The sequence below is a fragment of the Pan paniscus genome, chromosome 3 (assembly GCF_029289425.2).
Source record: "Pan paniscus chromosome 3, NHGRI_mPanPan1-v2.0_pri, whole genome shotgun sequence".
Taxonomy (NCBI): domain Eukaryota; kingdom Metazoa; phylum Chordata; class Mammalia; order Primates; family Hominidae; genus Pan; species Pan paniscus.
This window is the reverse complement of record NC_073252.2, coordinates 85,472,347-85,490,883: the sequence shown is the minus strand read 5'-3', so window position 1 is coordinate 85,490,883 and position 18,537 is coordinate 85,472,347. Positions and strand designations below refer to the sequence as shown.

The following is an 18,537-nucleotide window of genomic DNA, read 5'->3' as shown; positions in this document are numbered from 1 at the left end:
ACAACTGCCAGAGGGCGTTCTTTGATACATGTCCCACCCAGAGGAGAGGGATTGTACTTAGGTTAGGAGCACAGGAAGGTCGCAGGGAGCAAAGTTGTGGTTCTGGGAGCAGGTGGAGGTCCTGTTTGCTTCCAATTACTCAGTGAAATAAGAGGCAACATCACAAGCTGAGAGTTTCACAGGCACTGCTCAAGAATAATTTCTAGCCCCCGTCTTGAATACCTTGTCACAGAGAGCCTTGAGGGTATTAGCTATGAAACAGGGAAATTTCAATGGGGCTGGCCAAGCAATAACACACCAGGGTGAAAGCAAGACTGAGTGGGCACTGGATGGATGACCTAGAAGACTAAGAATGGACTCTGTCATCGGGGGAAGGAGCAGCACTTTTCACTAACTAATCACCTTAGTCAATTCAGCCCTTTTCATTAAAACCTCATAGTTTAACAAAAAAAAAAGCAGCGAACATTACTTGGTTAAAAGAAAGAGGCAAAAAATACTTAAAATATTTAAAAATTTAAAAAAGAATTTAAATTTCTTCTAAAAACCAGAGGTTTCTTACATCAGGTGCTATTCTATGTAGACATGAGAAAGGTCTGTAGTATTGATTGGAAGGAATTTCATTTGGTTGCACATGATGTCCTGAGCTTGTTTTCCCCTATCGTGTTACTGTCACTCTTCAAGTAAAGTTTAGCAAGTGACGAGTCCATTACATTTGTCTGATTCTCTGACAGTCTTCTGCCTTCCTAATCCCAGGTCAAGAAAATTTACCTGGATGAAAAGAGGCTCTTGGCTGGGGACCATCCCATTGACCTTCTCTTAAGGGACTTTAAGAAAAACTACCACATGTATGTGTATCCTGTGCACTGGCAGTTTAGTGAACTTGACCAACACCCTATGGATAGGTAAGAACTCTTTACCTTTCCATTTCTAGATTTATCTCTCTGATAAAATATCTACATATCTATGCAAAAGGAAAATCTAAACAGATTTAGGACATTTCCCAGTTCCATTTTAGAATACTGAAATGCCTGGTTAGGAGTCTAAACACAAAGCTGCTGTGTATGATGTACCCTAGAACTTAAGGTATAATAATAATAATAATAAAAAGTCTGAAACTTGATAGAGCTTATGTTGATAAAGTTTATGTTTTATAATTTTATCTTTTAATTCCATTTCTCAGTGAACTTTTTGAAGTCCCCTTATCACAATTATCAAAGCTATGTAATATTCATTTAAAAAAAAAAAAGCTGCTGTGAAGATAGCAGAATATGGCTACACCACAGCTCCCAAGTTTACATGTTAAGGTCCAGCTTCCCACAGATACTCCTCCAACTTTCTCATTCTTGATCGTAAATTCCCAAGATTGGCCCAATGTGGGTCAAGTGACTACATCTAAAACAATCAGGTATGGCCAGTAGATGAGAACCAGGTTGTACCAACATGACTGCTGGGTACACCCCTATAGATTTAGGGTGGGGTAAGGACAGTTCCTGTGAAGACAGAAACCTTGTGAATCAACATCCCAAAAGCTGTCAACCTTACCCACAAATACTTTATTTCGTTGGCAGTTTTTATCTGTATTCTATTTATATCACATATACAGCAACCTTATGGGAGAAAAATGTCCTTGGTGAGCCTGAGAGTTAAATCTTCATGCACAAGCTACTCAGTTAATAGGATGCCATGTATTTCATTGCAGAGTCTTGACACATTCTGAACTTGCTCCTCTGCGAGCATCTCTGGTGCCCATGGAACACTGCATAACCCGTTTCTTTGAGGAGTGTGACCCCAACAAGGATAAGCACATCACCCTGAAGGAGTGGGGCCACTGCTTTGGAATTAAAGAAGGTAAATTCATTACCAGCCAAAGAAGAGGGATGTCTTCTTCCTCCGACAAGCCCTAAGCCCTGCATGCTTCATAGAGAGGTCCTGCCACATGTTCAAATTGGAAGCTAGAAACAAAAAGGTGGCAGCTTCCCAGATAGGACTCCCTTGGTGCACATGCTGTCATTGCGAAGTCACTTCTTACTACCTTTATGGCACTGTTTTCAAAGGGTAGCAAGGGTGAACATGCATTGAGGTCTCAACAGTCAGCTAAGCCTAGAAAGACGTGTGAATCCAGAGTTGGGCCAAATCTCAGCAGGCTTTGTGTCCTTCCTTATTTCATATCCTACCTTAACCTGGGCCTTGGGCCAAACTTTTCAAAATTACACATAAAGAATAAAAAAGCAAGCCCATTTCTGACAATGGGAGATGTCAGAACATCTCAGAATCCATTACCAACACACTAAAGACTGGATTTTACATCACAATTAGTGCCGGGATAATCCTTTAACCCAAAACTCACCCATGGCTTCATCCTCAATGAATGGGAGCTGTGGGAGGGTAGATCAGAGTATTCTTTCTTTACTCCTGCAGTGGAGGAAATTAAATTTAGATGCTTGTTTTGCTGGGTTATGTCTTAATATGTTTCCTTTTCTTTCCTTAAGTTAGGCTTGAATTTTATGAGCAGGTATGTTTTCAATAATTAAGATATGAAAGGCTGGGCACGGTGGCTCATGCCTGTAATCCCAGCACTTTGGGAGGCCGAGGTGGGTGGATCACGTGAGGTCAGGAGTTAGAGACTAGCCTGGCCAACATGGTGAAACCCCGCCTCTACCAAAAATACAAAAATTAGGCGGGCTTGGTGGCACACACCTGTAATCCCAGCTACTCGGGAGGCTGAGGCAGGAGAATTGCTTGAACCCGGGAGGCAGAGTTTGCAGTGAGCCAAGATCCCAACACTGCACTCCAGCCTGGGTGATAGAGTGAGACTCAGTCTCAAAAAAAAAAAAAAAAAAAGTGAAAGATGTTCAAACAATGAGCATTCAAATCTACTCGCAATTCTCACCACACACACACAAAAATGATAGTATGTGAGGTAATGCATTCGTTAATCAGATCAATTTAACCATTCCATAAGGTATATATATTTTAAAAGGTCATGTTTTACATGATAAATACATACCATTTTTATTTGTCAATTAAAATAAATAAGAAAAATACCACTCACAGAACATAAATTAACAGTGAACATCAAATCTCTGAAACAGAGATTTCATTCATGTTTACAATATACCCTTGGGATAAACATGCAGCTAAGCCATTAAAGAAAGTCAGTTCATCAAATGTCAGAAGTTCCCAAAAAGAAATAACTTGTGCAAACTTCATTTTTAAAATATCCCCCATGCATATGTAGAATGCCTTGAAATTAGAGAGGAAGAGGTGAAAGTATGAGGATTTACTTATTAATAAATAGGTAAGCAGAGAGGGTCAGTCCTTTTCCTTGCAATATCATTCTGTGAAATAAACATTCTGTGAAAGGATGTATATTTTTGTAAGTACCTAGTTCTGTGTATTAGTTGTCTATGCTGCATAGTGAATCACCCCACAACTTAACAGGTTAAATTCTTTCTCACAGTTTCCAAGGGTCAGGAATCTCACAGGAACTAACCTGGATGGCTCTGGATTAGGATCTCTCATTAGGTTGTGGTCAAGGGGTCATGCAGTGTGGCAGTTATCTGATGGCTTGACTGCAGCTAAGGGTCTACTTCTAAGCTCACTCCCATGGCTCTTTGCAGGAGCCTTCAGTATCCCATCGTGTAGGCCTCTGGTCTACAGGGCTGCCCACAGCATGGTATCTGGATTCCTCCAGAGCGAGTGACCAGGCAGAAAGAGAGAAAAAGCCAAGACTGAGGCCCCAATGTCTTTTATAACCTAACCTCAGAAGTTATATATCATGATTTCTGCCTCATTCTATTGGTCACACTGACCAATCCTGCTACAGCAGGAGGAGAAGAAGGAGACCACAGGGGGTTGGATGTCAATTGTCTTTCTAACATCTATGATACAAGCAGAGTACTTATAAAAATTCAAATGTATCCTTCTGTCCTGCCCTGCCCACCATTATCTAGAGGGGAAAATCAGCTGGGATAGGATGTATTTATGGATGCCTGTTTATATGACATGTGATTTTAAAGGACTGATAAAAAGGCAAATTTAAACAGAGGCCATTTTACTTAAGAAAACCAGTTGCATCTCATTCTTCCTTTTGCAAAGCTTCTGGCAGCTCTTCAGTGTGTAAGCTCACCCAGGCTCCGCTGGGCGGTTGTCTGGGAGGAGCAGGAAGGGCTTAAAATCCAGTCATTTACAAAGCTGCTAATGATCTTGTTTGTGCACTGTGGTTTGGCCATCATTGCCTTATTTTGAAGAAAGGAAAAAATTATCACATAATAAACCAATAAAGCAGATATTAAATATTCAGTCAGAACACGTAAACAACTTACTGCTTTGGAATGTAGCTAAAGAAAAACAAATTTATTTGTAAGTATACCCTTCTTTCCTTCAAGGCTGAGAAATCTACAGGAGAAGATAAAGTTTAGCCAATGTTTTCCTGAATTTTAACTGCCAGTGATAGACGTGCTCATATATTCCTCACATAGCTGTTATTAACTAGCTGTGTGAATTAGGGCATGTTGCTTAGCCTCAGTGAGTCTCATTTTCCTTATCTGTAAAAATGGGGTTCAGGTAACAGGTGCAGGAGTCCTCATTTATTTTGTGCCCGTGCATACCATGCATTGACACATACCCATGCTAATCATCAGAAAACCCTCCAAGTGAGACTAACAGGGTAAACAACTCAGATGACGCAAGTTCCCCTAAGCCATTTAAAGACATTATCCTAAGAGTACTGGGGGGCCACCAAAGTGTTTCAAACAAGCCAGTGATTTCCCTGGGTTTGTATTTAAGACGGATTCCCCTGGTTACATTGTGGTGGGGCCAAAGAATTGTTGAGAGAATACTGTGGTAAACCCAGGCAAGAGCTGATGAGAACTTGAACTAGGGGAGTGACCAAAGGGTGAAAAAAAAGAGAAGTAAACATATTCAAGATATATTTTAAGATATAAGCATACTCAAATATATAGCATGTGGAAATAAGACAATATTTGATAGGAAATATGTGGGAGCCGAGAGCAGACAGGTGAGAGATTGAAAAGAGAAGTGCAATGCCTAGGTCCCTGGCTCAGAGCAGGCAGGGTAAATAGAGGTAAATAGAGGCATCTTCCACTGAGAAAACACAAGAACAGAAGTGGATTTGGAGTAAATGACAAATTCCATTTTAGATACGTTGAATTGTAAAGTATTAGGTTGTCTCCTAAGTGTTAGTTTCATGCAAAAGTAATTATGGTTTGGCCATTATCTCTACCACTCCATCAAAACTACCATTATCCCTACCATGCCCACCACTGATGGGCACCTACATTGATTTTATATCTTTGCTATTGTGTATAGTGCTGCAACGAGCATATGAGTGCATGTGTCTTTTTAATAAAATGATTTTTTATAAATATACCCAGTATGGGATTGCTGGGTTGAATAGTAGATCTGTTTTAAGTTCTTTGAGAAATCTTCAAGCTGCTTTCCACAGTGGCTCAACTAATTTACATTACCAGTGTCTAAGCATTCTTTTTCTCTGCAGCTTCACCAGCATGCTGTTTTTAGACTTTTTAATTATAGCCATTCTGACTGGTGTGAAATGGCATCTTATTGTGAGATGGTTTTGATTTAAATTTTCCTGATGACTAGTAACGTGGAACTTTATATATATTTGTTGGCCGCTTATATATCAAGACAGGGTTTTGGAACTGAAATGCATATTTGAGGATTATAAGCATACAGAGAATAATTGACACCAGGGAAGGGAATTAATTCTCCCAAGGAAAACGCATTGAGTTACATGAAAAGGGGTCTAGGATTGAACACTGCACTGAGAAACAACAACATCTAGATGATGGATAGGGGAGGAAGAAAGAATTCAGTAAGGAGAATGAAGTTTCTCCTGAAATGAAGGAAGAAAACCGGGATAGTGCCATGCAAAGGAGGTGTTTCAAAGAGGAGGAAGAGATTAACAGTGCCAAATGCGACTGAGATGTCAAAGAAGATGAAAGAAATAAGGATATCCTGGGTGGCCTTGGTTAGAGTAGTTTTGGTGGAATGGTAGAGATGGAAGTCACATTCTATGGGTTGAGAAGAAAAGGGAGATTAGAAAGGGTAAGGAGTGAATGTTTGAGTGCAGGAAAGACCTAGAAAAGATACAGAGCATTTTCTAAAAAAGGGGAGCATTTTTTAGAATAAAAGAGATTTGAGCACTCCTTTCATTTACTCATTCATTTGCTCAAGAAATCTTTACAGGCCGGGCGCGGTGGCTCACGCCTGTAATCCCAGCACTTTGGGAGGCTGAGGCAGGCGGATCACGAGTTCAGGAGATCGAGACCATCTTGGCTAACACGGTGAAACCCCGTCTCTACTAAAAATACAAAAAATTAGCCGGGTGCGATGGCGGGCGCCTGTAGTCCCAGCCACTCGGGAGGCTGAGGCAGGAGAATGGCGTGAACCCGGGAGGCGGAGCTTGCAGTGAGCCGAGATAGCGCCACTTCAGTCCGGCCTGGGTGAAAGAGCAAGACTCCGTCTCAAAAAAAAAAAAAAGAGAAATCTTTACAGATGGTCTACATAAATGCAGGCACTGTTCTAGAGGCTAAATATGAAACATATTTAAATGCTAATGGAAGGGTCTAGTAAAAAAGGAAAGGTGGAAGAAGGATGTAAGAAAAAAAGAGGAAAGTAAAAGGAGAATCTTGTGAAGGTCAGAAGAGATCTTGAGCATAGGTAGAGGAATTAGCCTTAACGTCAAGAAAAAGGACAATCTCTTATCTGAGCAACAGAAAGAAGACAAAGGCTATGGGTGCAAATATAAGTAAACGTATAAGTAATGAAGCTATTATCTCCATTTTACATATGAAGCAAGTACTCAAAAAAAAAATCAAAGTCCATAATCTTTCCCATTCTCTGGGCTAGATAAAGATTATTAGCAGGAAAATTACCTAGTGCCCACACAGAGTAGTATAATAGTTTGTTAGGGTGGGCCATGTTGGTAAGGAGTGATCTTATATTTGCTAGAGGATGCTGTCTTCTTCCACAGGTATGGCAACAATTTCTTTCACAAGCTACTCAATTAAAAACTGGAATAACCTAGCACTACACTTCTATTTATTTCCATTATATTTCAGCTCACCTTCTAGATTAGTATACTGGGCACTTCTTGGCTGGACCTCCCATTAACCTGCTCTTCCTCTATCAGTGGTTCTCAACCCTGCAGCCAAATTACCTGCAGAGTTTTCTAAATGTCTACATGCCATTAGTCCACCCCTAGGGATTCTGATTCTAGAGTCCAGAGGTGAGGCCTAAAAATATATATTTGTAAAAGTTCATGAGTGATGTTGATGTCCTACCAAAGTTGAGGATCACCATTATACTGCCTTATTAGATGGTTTCTCTAATCCCCCAACTCTAATATTGTTTGTGCTACTACTCTGGCTACTTTCTAAAAGTGTCGTTTTGCTTCTTGTTTTTTTATAGAGGACATAGATGAAAATCTCTTGTTTTGAATGAAGATTTTAAAGAACTCAACTTTCCAGCATCCTCCTCTGTTCTAACCACTTCAGAAATTTATGCAGCTGTGATACTTGTAGACTTATATTTAGCAAAATGTTAGCATGTATGACAAGACAATGAGAGTAATTGCTTGACAACAACCTATGCACCAGGTATTTAACATTAACTTTGGAAACAAAAATGTACAATTTAGTAAAGTCAACATATGCAAAATACTGTACATTGTGAACAGAAGTTTAATTCATAGTAATTTCACTCTCTGCATTGACTTATGAGATAATTAATGATTAAACTGTTAATGATAAAAATAATGCATTTGTATTGTTCATAATATCATGTGCACTTCAAGAAAATGGAATGCTACTCTTTTGTGGTTTACGTGTATTATTTTCAATATCTTAATACCCTAATAAAGAGTCCATAAAAATCCAAATGCTTATGCAAGTGTATTTCCAGTTATTATTTAGACAATCAAATGTAAAAGATCAACCCAAGACTCACACTTCATGTCAAATTATAATTGTGCTTCCTAAACCCTACTACCTTAAGTGTGTGTGTGTGTGTGTGTGTGTGTGTGTGTGGTTGAGGAAAAAGGGTGAGACATCTCTTACAGGAAACAAATACTCAGTGGTAAGATAAGAGCTGCTCATTAATGTCCTTCATCATTATGTAAGTTTAAACAGAAAAAAACTAATATCAAGTGCTTTTTTACCAAATTTGATTTAAAATGTAGAACAAGCTGGGTGCAGAGCCTCACACCTGTAATCTCAACACTTTGGGAAGCCAAGGCGGGAGGATTCCTTGAGCTCAAGATTTCGAGACCAGCCTAGGCAACATGGAGAGACCCTGTCTCTATGAAAACTTAAAAAATAGCCAGGCGTGGTGGCGTGTACCTGTGGTCCCAGCTACTTGGTGGACTTAGGTAGGAGAATTACTCGAGCCCAGTAGGTCGAGGCTGCAGTGAGCTATTGTGCCACTGCACTCCAGCCTGGGTGACAGGGCAAGGCCCTGTCTCAAAAAATAAATAAATGAAAATAAAATGTGAAAGATTATGCACTGCTTGATCCAACTAATTCTAACTTTTTGTGCAGTTGAGCATGTGTGCTGGGGAAGAGGGCGGCCCTGCAAAAATTTCACATAATCATTGCCTCAAAATAAAGAAAATGTAAGGGTAAAACAGGTAGAGGGCCATAAAGCGTCTTGCTGTCCAATGTAGAAAGAGATTAAATATTATTAATGTAAATTGATAGCGAAAAACCTGTCATAAGCAAAAATTTGTCTTTTTATTTGCGCTCTTCTTTGGCAACTATTACAGTAAAAGCTAGATCACAAAAATATGACATCATAATATAGTTTTCCAAGTTCTGAAGTGAGGCAATAAAAGGACATGTCACCCACTTTATTTGACTATTTGAAAGAAAATGGTTTTTTACATATTTTTCTAGCTGAAATGAAAGATATCAATACAATTATCTTTTACTATTTTTTCAAATAATCAAAAATGTGTTGTTGTTGTTGTTGTTACAAACCTTATCTGTGATAGTCACTGAGAGAACATGCCCCTAGGAATTTTATCTGAAAGATATTTACAGAATAGTTTATTTTTTTATCAGAATAATCTTCTCTGAGTATTTCAAAATTTCATTCATTATCTCTTTCATAGCTCAATAAATTACTTATTCTTTTTTTTTTTTTTTTTTTTTGAGATGGAGTCTTGCTCTGTCACCCAGGCTGGAGTGCAGTGGCACAATCTCAGCTCACTGCAACCTCCACCTCCTGGGTTCAAGCGATTCTCCTGCCTCAACCTCCTCAGTAGCTGGGATTATAGGCGTGCGCCACCATGCCCAGCTAATTTTTGTATTTTTAGTAGAGACGAGGTTTCACCATGTTGGTCAGGCTGGTCTCGAACTCCTGACCTCATGATCCGCCCACCTCGGCCTCCCAAAGTGCTGGGATTACAGGCGTGAGCCACCACACCTGGCCAATTACCTTAACTAGAACCATATCATACTATGTCCTTTCTAAAAAATTAAGTTCAATTTGATTAATCAAAATCGAATTAAGTATTATTTGTAATTTTTTCCAACTACAGAAATAATTTTAGGAACTATTCCAAATTTCAGAACGTTTTTATATGAAGCTGAAAAGGTCTTAGCTAATTACAAACTAGGTTATTGGGAACAGTGAAGTTGTATTCAGAGGTATTAATTAGGCCTAAAGTATCTTTTACCCTCAGACAACTTTCAAAAATATTTTAGAATAGTGAAAAGTGATTTTAACACCAAGGTAAGGAAACCACCTCAATATCTACTAAAAAATTTTGTTTGAAAATAATATTCATTTTGAAATGAAAAATATTTAATAAGAGAACATCTCAAACCTTAAATTTCTGTATCATTTAAGGCTCTTACATGTACAGCTAGCTCATCTATTATAGAGGCACGTTAATATTCTTGGTGGTCACAATTTTTAATTGTGGGTTGTTTGTGATAAAGACATACTCTAATCCCAACCTAAGAGATGAAGTTATTTTCTCAGTAATCAGTCTGCAAGTCTACCTCTGTGTAATTGAGATATTTTGGAAGTTGGAGCTCCTGGTGTGAAAGCAATTATTCAGTTTAGCTTTGAATTTTGTGACTCATATTGCCCATAACCATAAAGGCATTAGTAACATGGCTTAAATACTAGATGGGCATAGAGATTCTAGGTGATCACACTGCTCCTTGAATTTGTTGCTCCAAGGGCCACTGAAGCAAAGGTAATTGAAGAGATATATAGTATAATTTGGACTGATTCTAATGCACTAGATAAAAGAATGTAACATATTCTTGTATTGGGTAATTTAATGATTTCTAATAGGTCCACTTCTAATAAGAAGAAAGAAATTAGTGTTTGAATCCAGAAAGAAGAAAAATACAAAGAAAAAAACATGAAAAAGGAAAAGAAGGGAAATAAGTTGCCTAAATTCAGGCAAAGTAGCACTAAGATTGAAATCAGAGTTGGGTTTTAGATATATATAACAGATGAAGTGTGATTTATAGATATAACTTGCCTCAAATGCTGGAGATAAGTCTTAATAAGAACATGATTAAGTTGTTTTTCTTTCAAAATCCAATTCCAGAATACAGTGATTTTGTTTGAAACTCATAAGGTAAGTTAATTTGAATTAAATGCGATTTTTAAAACATAAAAATGTCTCCTTTCAGAACCAATGGACCAATAAAAGGCCAGTTGATTTCCTTTATTGAATCTGAATTTACTCATATTGTGCTGATTTTCTACCAACCCATTACATCTTACAAAATTTTTCCCATACAATTTCCTTCCCGAGAACTATAACTGGCAATAACAGCAACCAGACTATATGAAGGCCTGGTAAGTCTCACAGAGGTACAAGCTTCAGGTGGATTTATTTGTGTATTACATAAAAACTTTCATTTTAGCCAGTAGTGATCAATTACTAATAATAAGCATGATGTAACACTGGTGTTTAAAGATTTGTGAGTAGAATTGAGCACAGTGGCTCACACCTGTAATCCCAGCACTTTGGAAGGCTGTGGTGGGAAGGTCGATTGAGGCCAGAAGTTCAAGACCAGCCTTGCAACAGGGGGGCAACATAGCAAGACCCCATCTCTAAGAAAGTTTTTTTTAAATTAGCCAAGTGTGGTGGTGCACACCTGTAATCCTAGCTCCTTGGGAGACTGAGGCAGAAGGATCACTTGAGCCCAGCAGTTCGAGAGTACAGGAGGCTATGATTGTGCCACTGCACTCCAGCCTGAGTGACAGAGCAAGACCCTGTCTCAAAAAAAAAAAAAAAAAAAAAAAAGATTTGTGTGTAGAGATCACAAACGCAACTTCAGGGACCAAACATGTACAGTGTATAGGCCGAACTGTAACTTTATAAGAAAGTAGAAAGTAATGGGCTATGTTGGGAGCTAAACAGTGCATGTCTTGTCTAAGGAATTCAAAGCTTTTAAAAACACTCTTGTAGGCTTACAAAACCTGTTTGGAGGCAGGATTTATCTTGACCACTATTTCAACACCTCTAAATAGGAATAGGACTTATATAGAAAAAAACTCGAAATGATCTCCTGCCCCTTCAATTCCAGGGTCGACCTTTAGAATGAAGTTTCTCATCTTGGCTGGCCTTTTGAGCACTGCCACTGCTCTGCCCATCCCCGTGAGTACACCCTCCTCAGCTGCTGACTCAATTTCAGATTTAGAGTCATCGCATTTCTCGGCTAGAAAGCAGGTCTTAGCTTTTCATTTCACAAAAGAGGAAAGCGGAACCCAGGAAAGTCATAGAACTAGGAGTTCACCACTCTTTGTCAGTCCAAGACTCTGCCCAGTACAAATCTCAGCTTCATATGCCATGTGCTAGCTGTGTGACTTTGAACTAACCCATGGTTTCCTTGTCTATAAAATGAGTCCTAGGAACACCTCAGAGTTGCATGGAGATGATTTTTTTAACGCATCTAAGGCAGAGAAGGGTCCTATTTGAAAGATAGGATGTTCTCAATAAACTCAGTGATATAGAACAAATATTCTGCAGTGACCCAGGTCTAAATTAAGCAGTTTGAATTGAGTTTCATTTGTAATGCCCTTGCCCCAAACCATCTCATGTTTTCTTAAAAGGCTGTTACATGGAAATGCTCTGACACCAAAGGACTATCTACCTCATTGTAGATTTGATTTTAAAGAAGGAAATATTTAAGATAACTTACATTGATTACTAAATTATGAATATAAAAACAACTTATGCCTGAATTATATTTGAGTGATCATACAGACACACCTTTAAAGTCCAATTTTTGAAAACCAGATTTGGATAAAAAGCTACATTCATCTATAGTGCCCTTGATAACAAACCTAATTTGTTTCTTTAGACCACAATCCTTTTTGCCAAAGCTGGCAAGTATCGTGGTCTAAAATTCCAAACAATTTGTATTGCCTGTTTCTTTAGGCTGATGGGAATGTTGCAGTATACATATTTCATTAATTCTAATATGTACTTTTTGATATTTTAGCAGCTCTGAAATTGAGCTGTGTCTTACAAACACAATTTGATAAAGTGTCATGGCAGCTTAACAGCAGTGCTTTTCTTTTTTGGTAATTTATGAAATAATGGTGCTTTTGACAATGATAGCATCTAAGAATATATGAAATACTGTAATCCCAGAACATCATTAACTTCACCTATATAGACATTTTGTCATCAACTGACTATATACAAATGAGATCCACTGAGTCTAATCTGGGTTTACTAGTCTGAATATGAGGGCACCAAGTAGGCAAGAAACTCTCTCCCCTGCACACTTTGTATCAAAGGAGCTTTTGAAGAAGTGAGGGAGCTTTCAAAATTTGTGTTTGGGGTGCAGAACTTAAGTGTACATTTCCACACTCCCTTCACTTTGAGTTTATAACTACTGAGAACTAAATCAAGAACACCATTCAAAGATTTACAAAAGGAAATATTCATGTAATATGGAATTAATCTTAAGAAATGTAAATAAAAGCATTCTTTGGATATAAATTTAAAAGCAAAAAGCCTTGGTCTTCCAAATCATTGCACAAAATTAATTAAACTTTTCCCTATTAGATATCCGACTGCTATTTATTTCAGAAGTGAAGTTACATTACTGATGGGTATAATGCTCCATAGTGGCTTATTACTTATTCTCCTTTAGAACAAAACCTCTCTTTAGTGGATAATGTATTTCCATATGCTGCTTTACCTTGTTGCTGTTATTGTTTTGCAAGCTCGAACAATATGCTGAAAGTTCCAGTGAACAGGTGAACTTCTAATTGTATTTTTAAATAATGCATTCATCATTTTAAAAGTTTGCCGTTGTCTGAAATGACTGACATCATGTTTCTTTTTACAGAGATTTATCTTTTACCCACCACAAGTACCACCATTTTTCCCTCAGGTCCTGTTTCCCCTACCTCCGCAACCGCCCCTGGTAAGCATGGGTTTGGGGAATCTGAAATAGCTAAAAGGATTTATTTGTTGGATGGTGGTTATGAAACTTTCCAAATTTTGATACTGAAATATGAGGCTTTAGGCAGTCCCCAGGAATCAGTTATTCAAACTTCTCTCCCATATAGCTTATAGTGGAACATGACAAGGGGCTAGCAAATTTCCCTCCAAATCTTCAGTGCCCTCTCGCAGTGTTTCTCTGCACTTACTATTAAAAAGGTGTTTGTGCTGAATTACTTTGACCGTTACGAGCTTACTCTTTATGAAGAGAATACTTCTTTCTATAATATCCATTCTTTTGCTTTTTCAAATTCACCTTGTTGCTTTCTTTCTCTAAGAAGATTTTTTCCCCCAGCTTTCTATAACTTTTTCCCAAGTTCAAGCAAAATAGTTATTTTGCTTTTCTGTTTGGACTCTCTCCAGGCTCTCCTAATATCTGGATTCTTAAAACATTTTTTCAATAAAGTTTGGAACAATGCTAAATACACAAGAGAGTTGCCTTTATTCTATATATAACACTTTTGTAAGTCGACTACATTATAGAGTCAACAGTGAGTGCTTGAGGTACAAACAGTATAAGTTCAGATCTGATGAGGAAGAGAGACTCATAAAGGGAAACTACAATGTAATTTGATAAGTATTTCGAGACACAAATACAAAGCTATGGATCAAAGACTTCAGAGAAGACAGTATCTGAACCAGGTCTTGAAGGAAGACAAATGGATGAAACATTTCAGGCAGAGGAACAGCAAGTGCATGGCTGCAGACTTGAAAAGCACAAGGCAATTTGGGGGTAGAAAATTATTTTAGTCTAAAATAATGATGCTGCAACACAGATTGGGGCCTTGTTAAATTTGGATAAGTATTTAAGCAATGATTTTTTTCTTTAAAAATCACATACATTTTAAAACTTCACATACCCCTTATTTACAGACAAGGACCTCACTATGTTACCCAGGCTAGTCTCAAACTCCTGGGCTCAAGTGATCCTCCCACCTCCCACAGGCTCCCCAGTAGCTGGGATTATAGGTGCACACCACCATGCCCAGCTCACAAACATTTTAAAACTACATCTTGCTTAATATTGTCTGATCTCCTAAATATTTTTAAATATACAAACATGATTTTGTGTAACTGTTTTTATATCTAAATTTAATAAACACCTTCCCTTTGCTTGCATTTAATTTCAAACTGTGTTTCTCTCAACTTTTAAAAATTTGTCACTAAACTTAGTCCTCAATAGAACATTTCTTCTCCTTTAATGTTTTTACTTGTTCTGATTGAATCCCAGCTGTTAAATTCTAAATATTATTCTTGCACTTATAATTAATTGCTAATTATTTTGGTTCTAGTCAGGACTAGGTGCATTGTTTCCCTATTGTTTGCTAAAATTTGTTTTTTTTTGTTTTTGTTTTTGTTTTTTGAGACAGAGTCTCTCTCTGTTGCCCAGGCTGGAGTACAGTGGTGCAATCTCAGCTCACTGCAACCTCCACCTCCCAGGTTCAAGCAATTCTCCTGCCTCAGCCTCCCGTGTAGCCACCATGCCTGGCTAATTTTTGTGTTTTTAGTAGAGATGGGTTTCACCATGTTAGTTGGGCTGGGCGAACTCACTCCTGACCTCAAGTGATCTGCCTGCCTCGGCCTCCCAAAGTGCTAGGATTACAGGCATGAGCGACCGCGCCCTGGCAAGATTTATTTTAAATTGATGCAAAATCTTGGAGTCTTGGTTTATGATTAGAACTTAGGAATCGCTGTTAACATTTAAATTTAAATTTATTTAAATCTATATGACAATTAAAAGAATCACTCTTCTGTGAAATGGAAACTCTTCCTACCACCAGATGGCAGACTAGTATCTTCAAAGCAAGCAAAGAAAGTAACACTTACTGTAGGGAAAGTGGTAGATTTGTAAAAACTATCAACACATTAAGACAGATTCCTGGACTTTAAGTTAGATGAATTAAGAAGAACAACCATACCTCTTGAAAGAAAATATTATATTGAACCCACTAGATTCTAATCTCCACCAAATAGAAGGTGAGCTCTCTAAGTGTCATTTACTGCTATCCCTAAACCCTAGATATAGAATAATTGCTCAGTAAATATTGTAGGGATGGATGGATAGATGGGTGGAAGGATGAGTGAATGTATGAATAAATGAGAAAAAGCAAGAGAAAGTGTTCACAGTTTCATTCACAATTTACTTTTTTTTTTTTTTTTTTTGTAGATTTCTATTCCTTTTCCTTACAATCCAAATCAGGTGGTTATACTTAAAGCTTTCTTAGGAAATACTTAAACTAATACAAAACAAAAACTTGAAAATTCTTTAGATTTAATTGCGGAGAATTTGATACCAATAATTACTGGCTAACATTCTCTTTGGGGGACCATTAGTTATTGATATTTTGTTTGATTTGAGTAATTGAATGTTCAAATTTCACATATCCTTGAAAACTGAATTACCTAAGACCTGAAACTTTCCTTATTTGTGTAGAATAAACCCAGGGACCAACCAGTAGAAAAAGCACTTAATTTGAAGTTAAATGATCTGGAGATGTAAGCTCCATGTCTGCCCTTTAATACTTTGGAATTATCTTTAACTCCTGTGACCCTTATCCTCTTCTAGAATATAAAACAGTGACAACAGATGATTTACAAAGTCCATTTCACCTCTAAAATTTTATGCTTACATTTGTCATTAGTGGGGGTAAAATGCATTCTTATTGAAATGTAATATATCCTAGAAGCATTTGAAATAGATTTAAGGTTACAGTCATGGTATAAAGGAATTGCTTAAATTTTACTTTTGAAAAGATTTTACTGAATTAGTGATAAATACATAAGATGAGGCGGATTCAGTAACATACAAAAAAGTTATGTATATTTCAGCATATTAACTCCAAGTAATAATACTCCTATTATGATTTTCTGTTGTTGTTTTTTGAGACTGAGTCTCGCTCTGTCACCCAAGCTGGAAGTGGTGCAATCACAGCTCACTGCAACCTCCACCTCCCAGGTACAAGTGATTCTCCAGCCTCAGCCTCCTGAGTAGCTGGGACTACAGGGGCGCACTACCACGCTGGGCTAATTTTTGTATTTTCTGTAGAGATGGGGTTTCACCATGTTGCCCAGGCTGGTCTCGAACTCCTGGACTCAAGTGATCCTCCTCCCTTGGCCTCCAAAAGTGCTGTATTACAGGCGTGAGCCACCATGCCCAGCACTCCTATTACGATTATAGGAAGTAATATTATTAAAGTTTTCTTTCAGAAAGAGGTGATCCCAAAATAGTCTTTTTCAAACCCAATAATCATAGGTTTAATAATCTTTCCAAGAAGTCACTGCTATGTCTGGAGCCAACAGAAAATACAGACTACATGTTTCCAGAGATAGGTTTGGGGTGGGGGGGGCACTTAAAATATTAGTGAATTTTAATAATTGAACTTTAGAAATGATGAGAATTCTAAAAAGCATGCTCTCATTTACCAAGCTAATATAAAATATATAAGATACAAAAGTAGATGAAATGCTGAATTTCATCTATTTTGACTGTTTCCTTTATTCTAGGTCCTCACACCTAATGATCTTATCGCGGTAAATATATTCTGCCCTGTTATTCTATAAAGTCCATATAAATACTACATTCAACATCTCTCAATGGTCCTAATTAAGGTAGGGAGCAGAGAAAGGCACCCTAACAGAACAAACGCTACCTGAGGGCATTGTTCGTGCCTAAGATCTGTCACAGTTGGGACAGTGTTTAGCTTAAATATTACTGCATACACTCTGAGACAGACAGCTCAACAAGTAAAGAGATTCACCTTTTAGACGGAGTTGGTCAATTTCTTGAGCAAGCTGCCAGAATCTTAAAACAGGACCATGTGGATGCTACAAAACAATTTTCCAGTAAAACTGCTTGTATAACCAAGTTCTCAAAACAAAGTATTCATAGTTGTCCTAAAATTTTAGTTCAAGTATCATTCACACAGGGAATCTGAATCATTTATGAAAGATGGGACTTGTATGGAAGTGTACACAGAGGGTTTCTTAACCATTCAAATCAATTTTCTAACTTTCAAATATGGTAAATATCATTACAAAGCTGTAGAAAGAAAATATTTCTGTGAATTAAAGGTATTTAAATCCAGATATTGTCATTTTAAAATCTTGTATCATATAAATAATATACTAAGCAATAAAATGGAATTTTTCAATAAAATAGATTTTTGTATACAAAGTATACTAACTTGCATATGTAATAAGTTAAATGTAGGTTTAAAAATTAACCTATTGACAGCACTGATCATCAATTTTTCTTCCTTCACAGTTACTCATTGCTATTTTGAACCAACTAGGGGTAAGGCTCTATTTTTATGCTATAATAAACTACACATTTACTTAATAGACTAAAGATAACATCTTACTAAATTTTTTTTTCTTTTTTTTTTTTAACTTTTGGAACTTCTCTGGGGTAAGATTTTATTTCCATGACTAAATTGATAAAGGTAAGTTATATTCAATGCCACGAAAGGTAAGAGAAACTCTTTGTAACTATAAAAATATATGAGAGTCAACCTCAACTGATCTACCAAACTAGAACTCATAAGTTATAAACTCATTTCCTCCAAAATCTTCACATCAAAATTTTTGCCAGTCTAAAAAGTTATTTTTTAATAATGTCCTTGATATTTCACAAAATTTAAATTTACAGGCATATATGCAATATGAAATTTCAAACAACAAAGTTTGCTTCAGGCTTTTTTTTTTTTTTTTTTTTTGAGGAGTCTTGCTCTGTCACCCAGGCTAGAGTGCAGTGGCGTGATCTCGGCTCACTGCAACCTCTGCCCCCCGGGCTCAAGCGATTCTCCTGCCTCAGCCTTCCTAGTAGCTGGGATTACAAGCATGTGCCACCACACCTGGCTAATTTTTACATTTTTAGTAGAGACGGGGTTTCACCACGTTAGCCAGGCTGGTCTCAAACTCCTGACCTCAAGAGATCCACCCGCTTCAGCCTCCCTAAGTGCTGGGATTACAGGCGTGAGCCACCGTGCCCAGGCTTTCAGGCTTAT

The 18,537-nt window shown here is 37.6% G+C and overlaps 1 protein-coding gene across 2 annotated transcripts in view; it reads left to right on the top strand.

The window, feature by feature from the left end:
* SPARCL1 (SPARC like 1) overlaps positions 1 to 7,924 on the top strand; it is a 56,864-nt gene extending 48,940 nt beyond the window's left edge. For both annotated transcript variants that reach the window (XM_003811263.5, XM_003811264.5), the window contains 3 exons: positions 754 to 902; positions 1,700 to 1,848; positions 7,456 to 7,924. In XM_003811263.5, coding sequence (XP_003811311.1) covers positions 754 to 902; positions 1,700 to 1,848; positions 7,456 to 7,484 — 327 coding nt within the window. In that variant the 3' untranslated portion in view covers positions 7,485 to 7,924. The remainder of the gene's footprint in view (positions 1 to 753; positions 903 to 1,699; positions 1,849 to 7,455) is intronic.
* Positions 7,925 to 18,537: the final 10,613 nt, after the last annotated feature.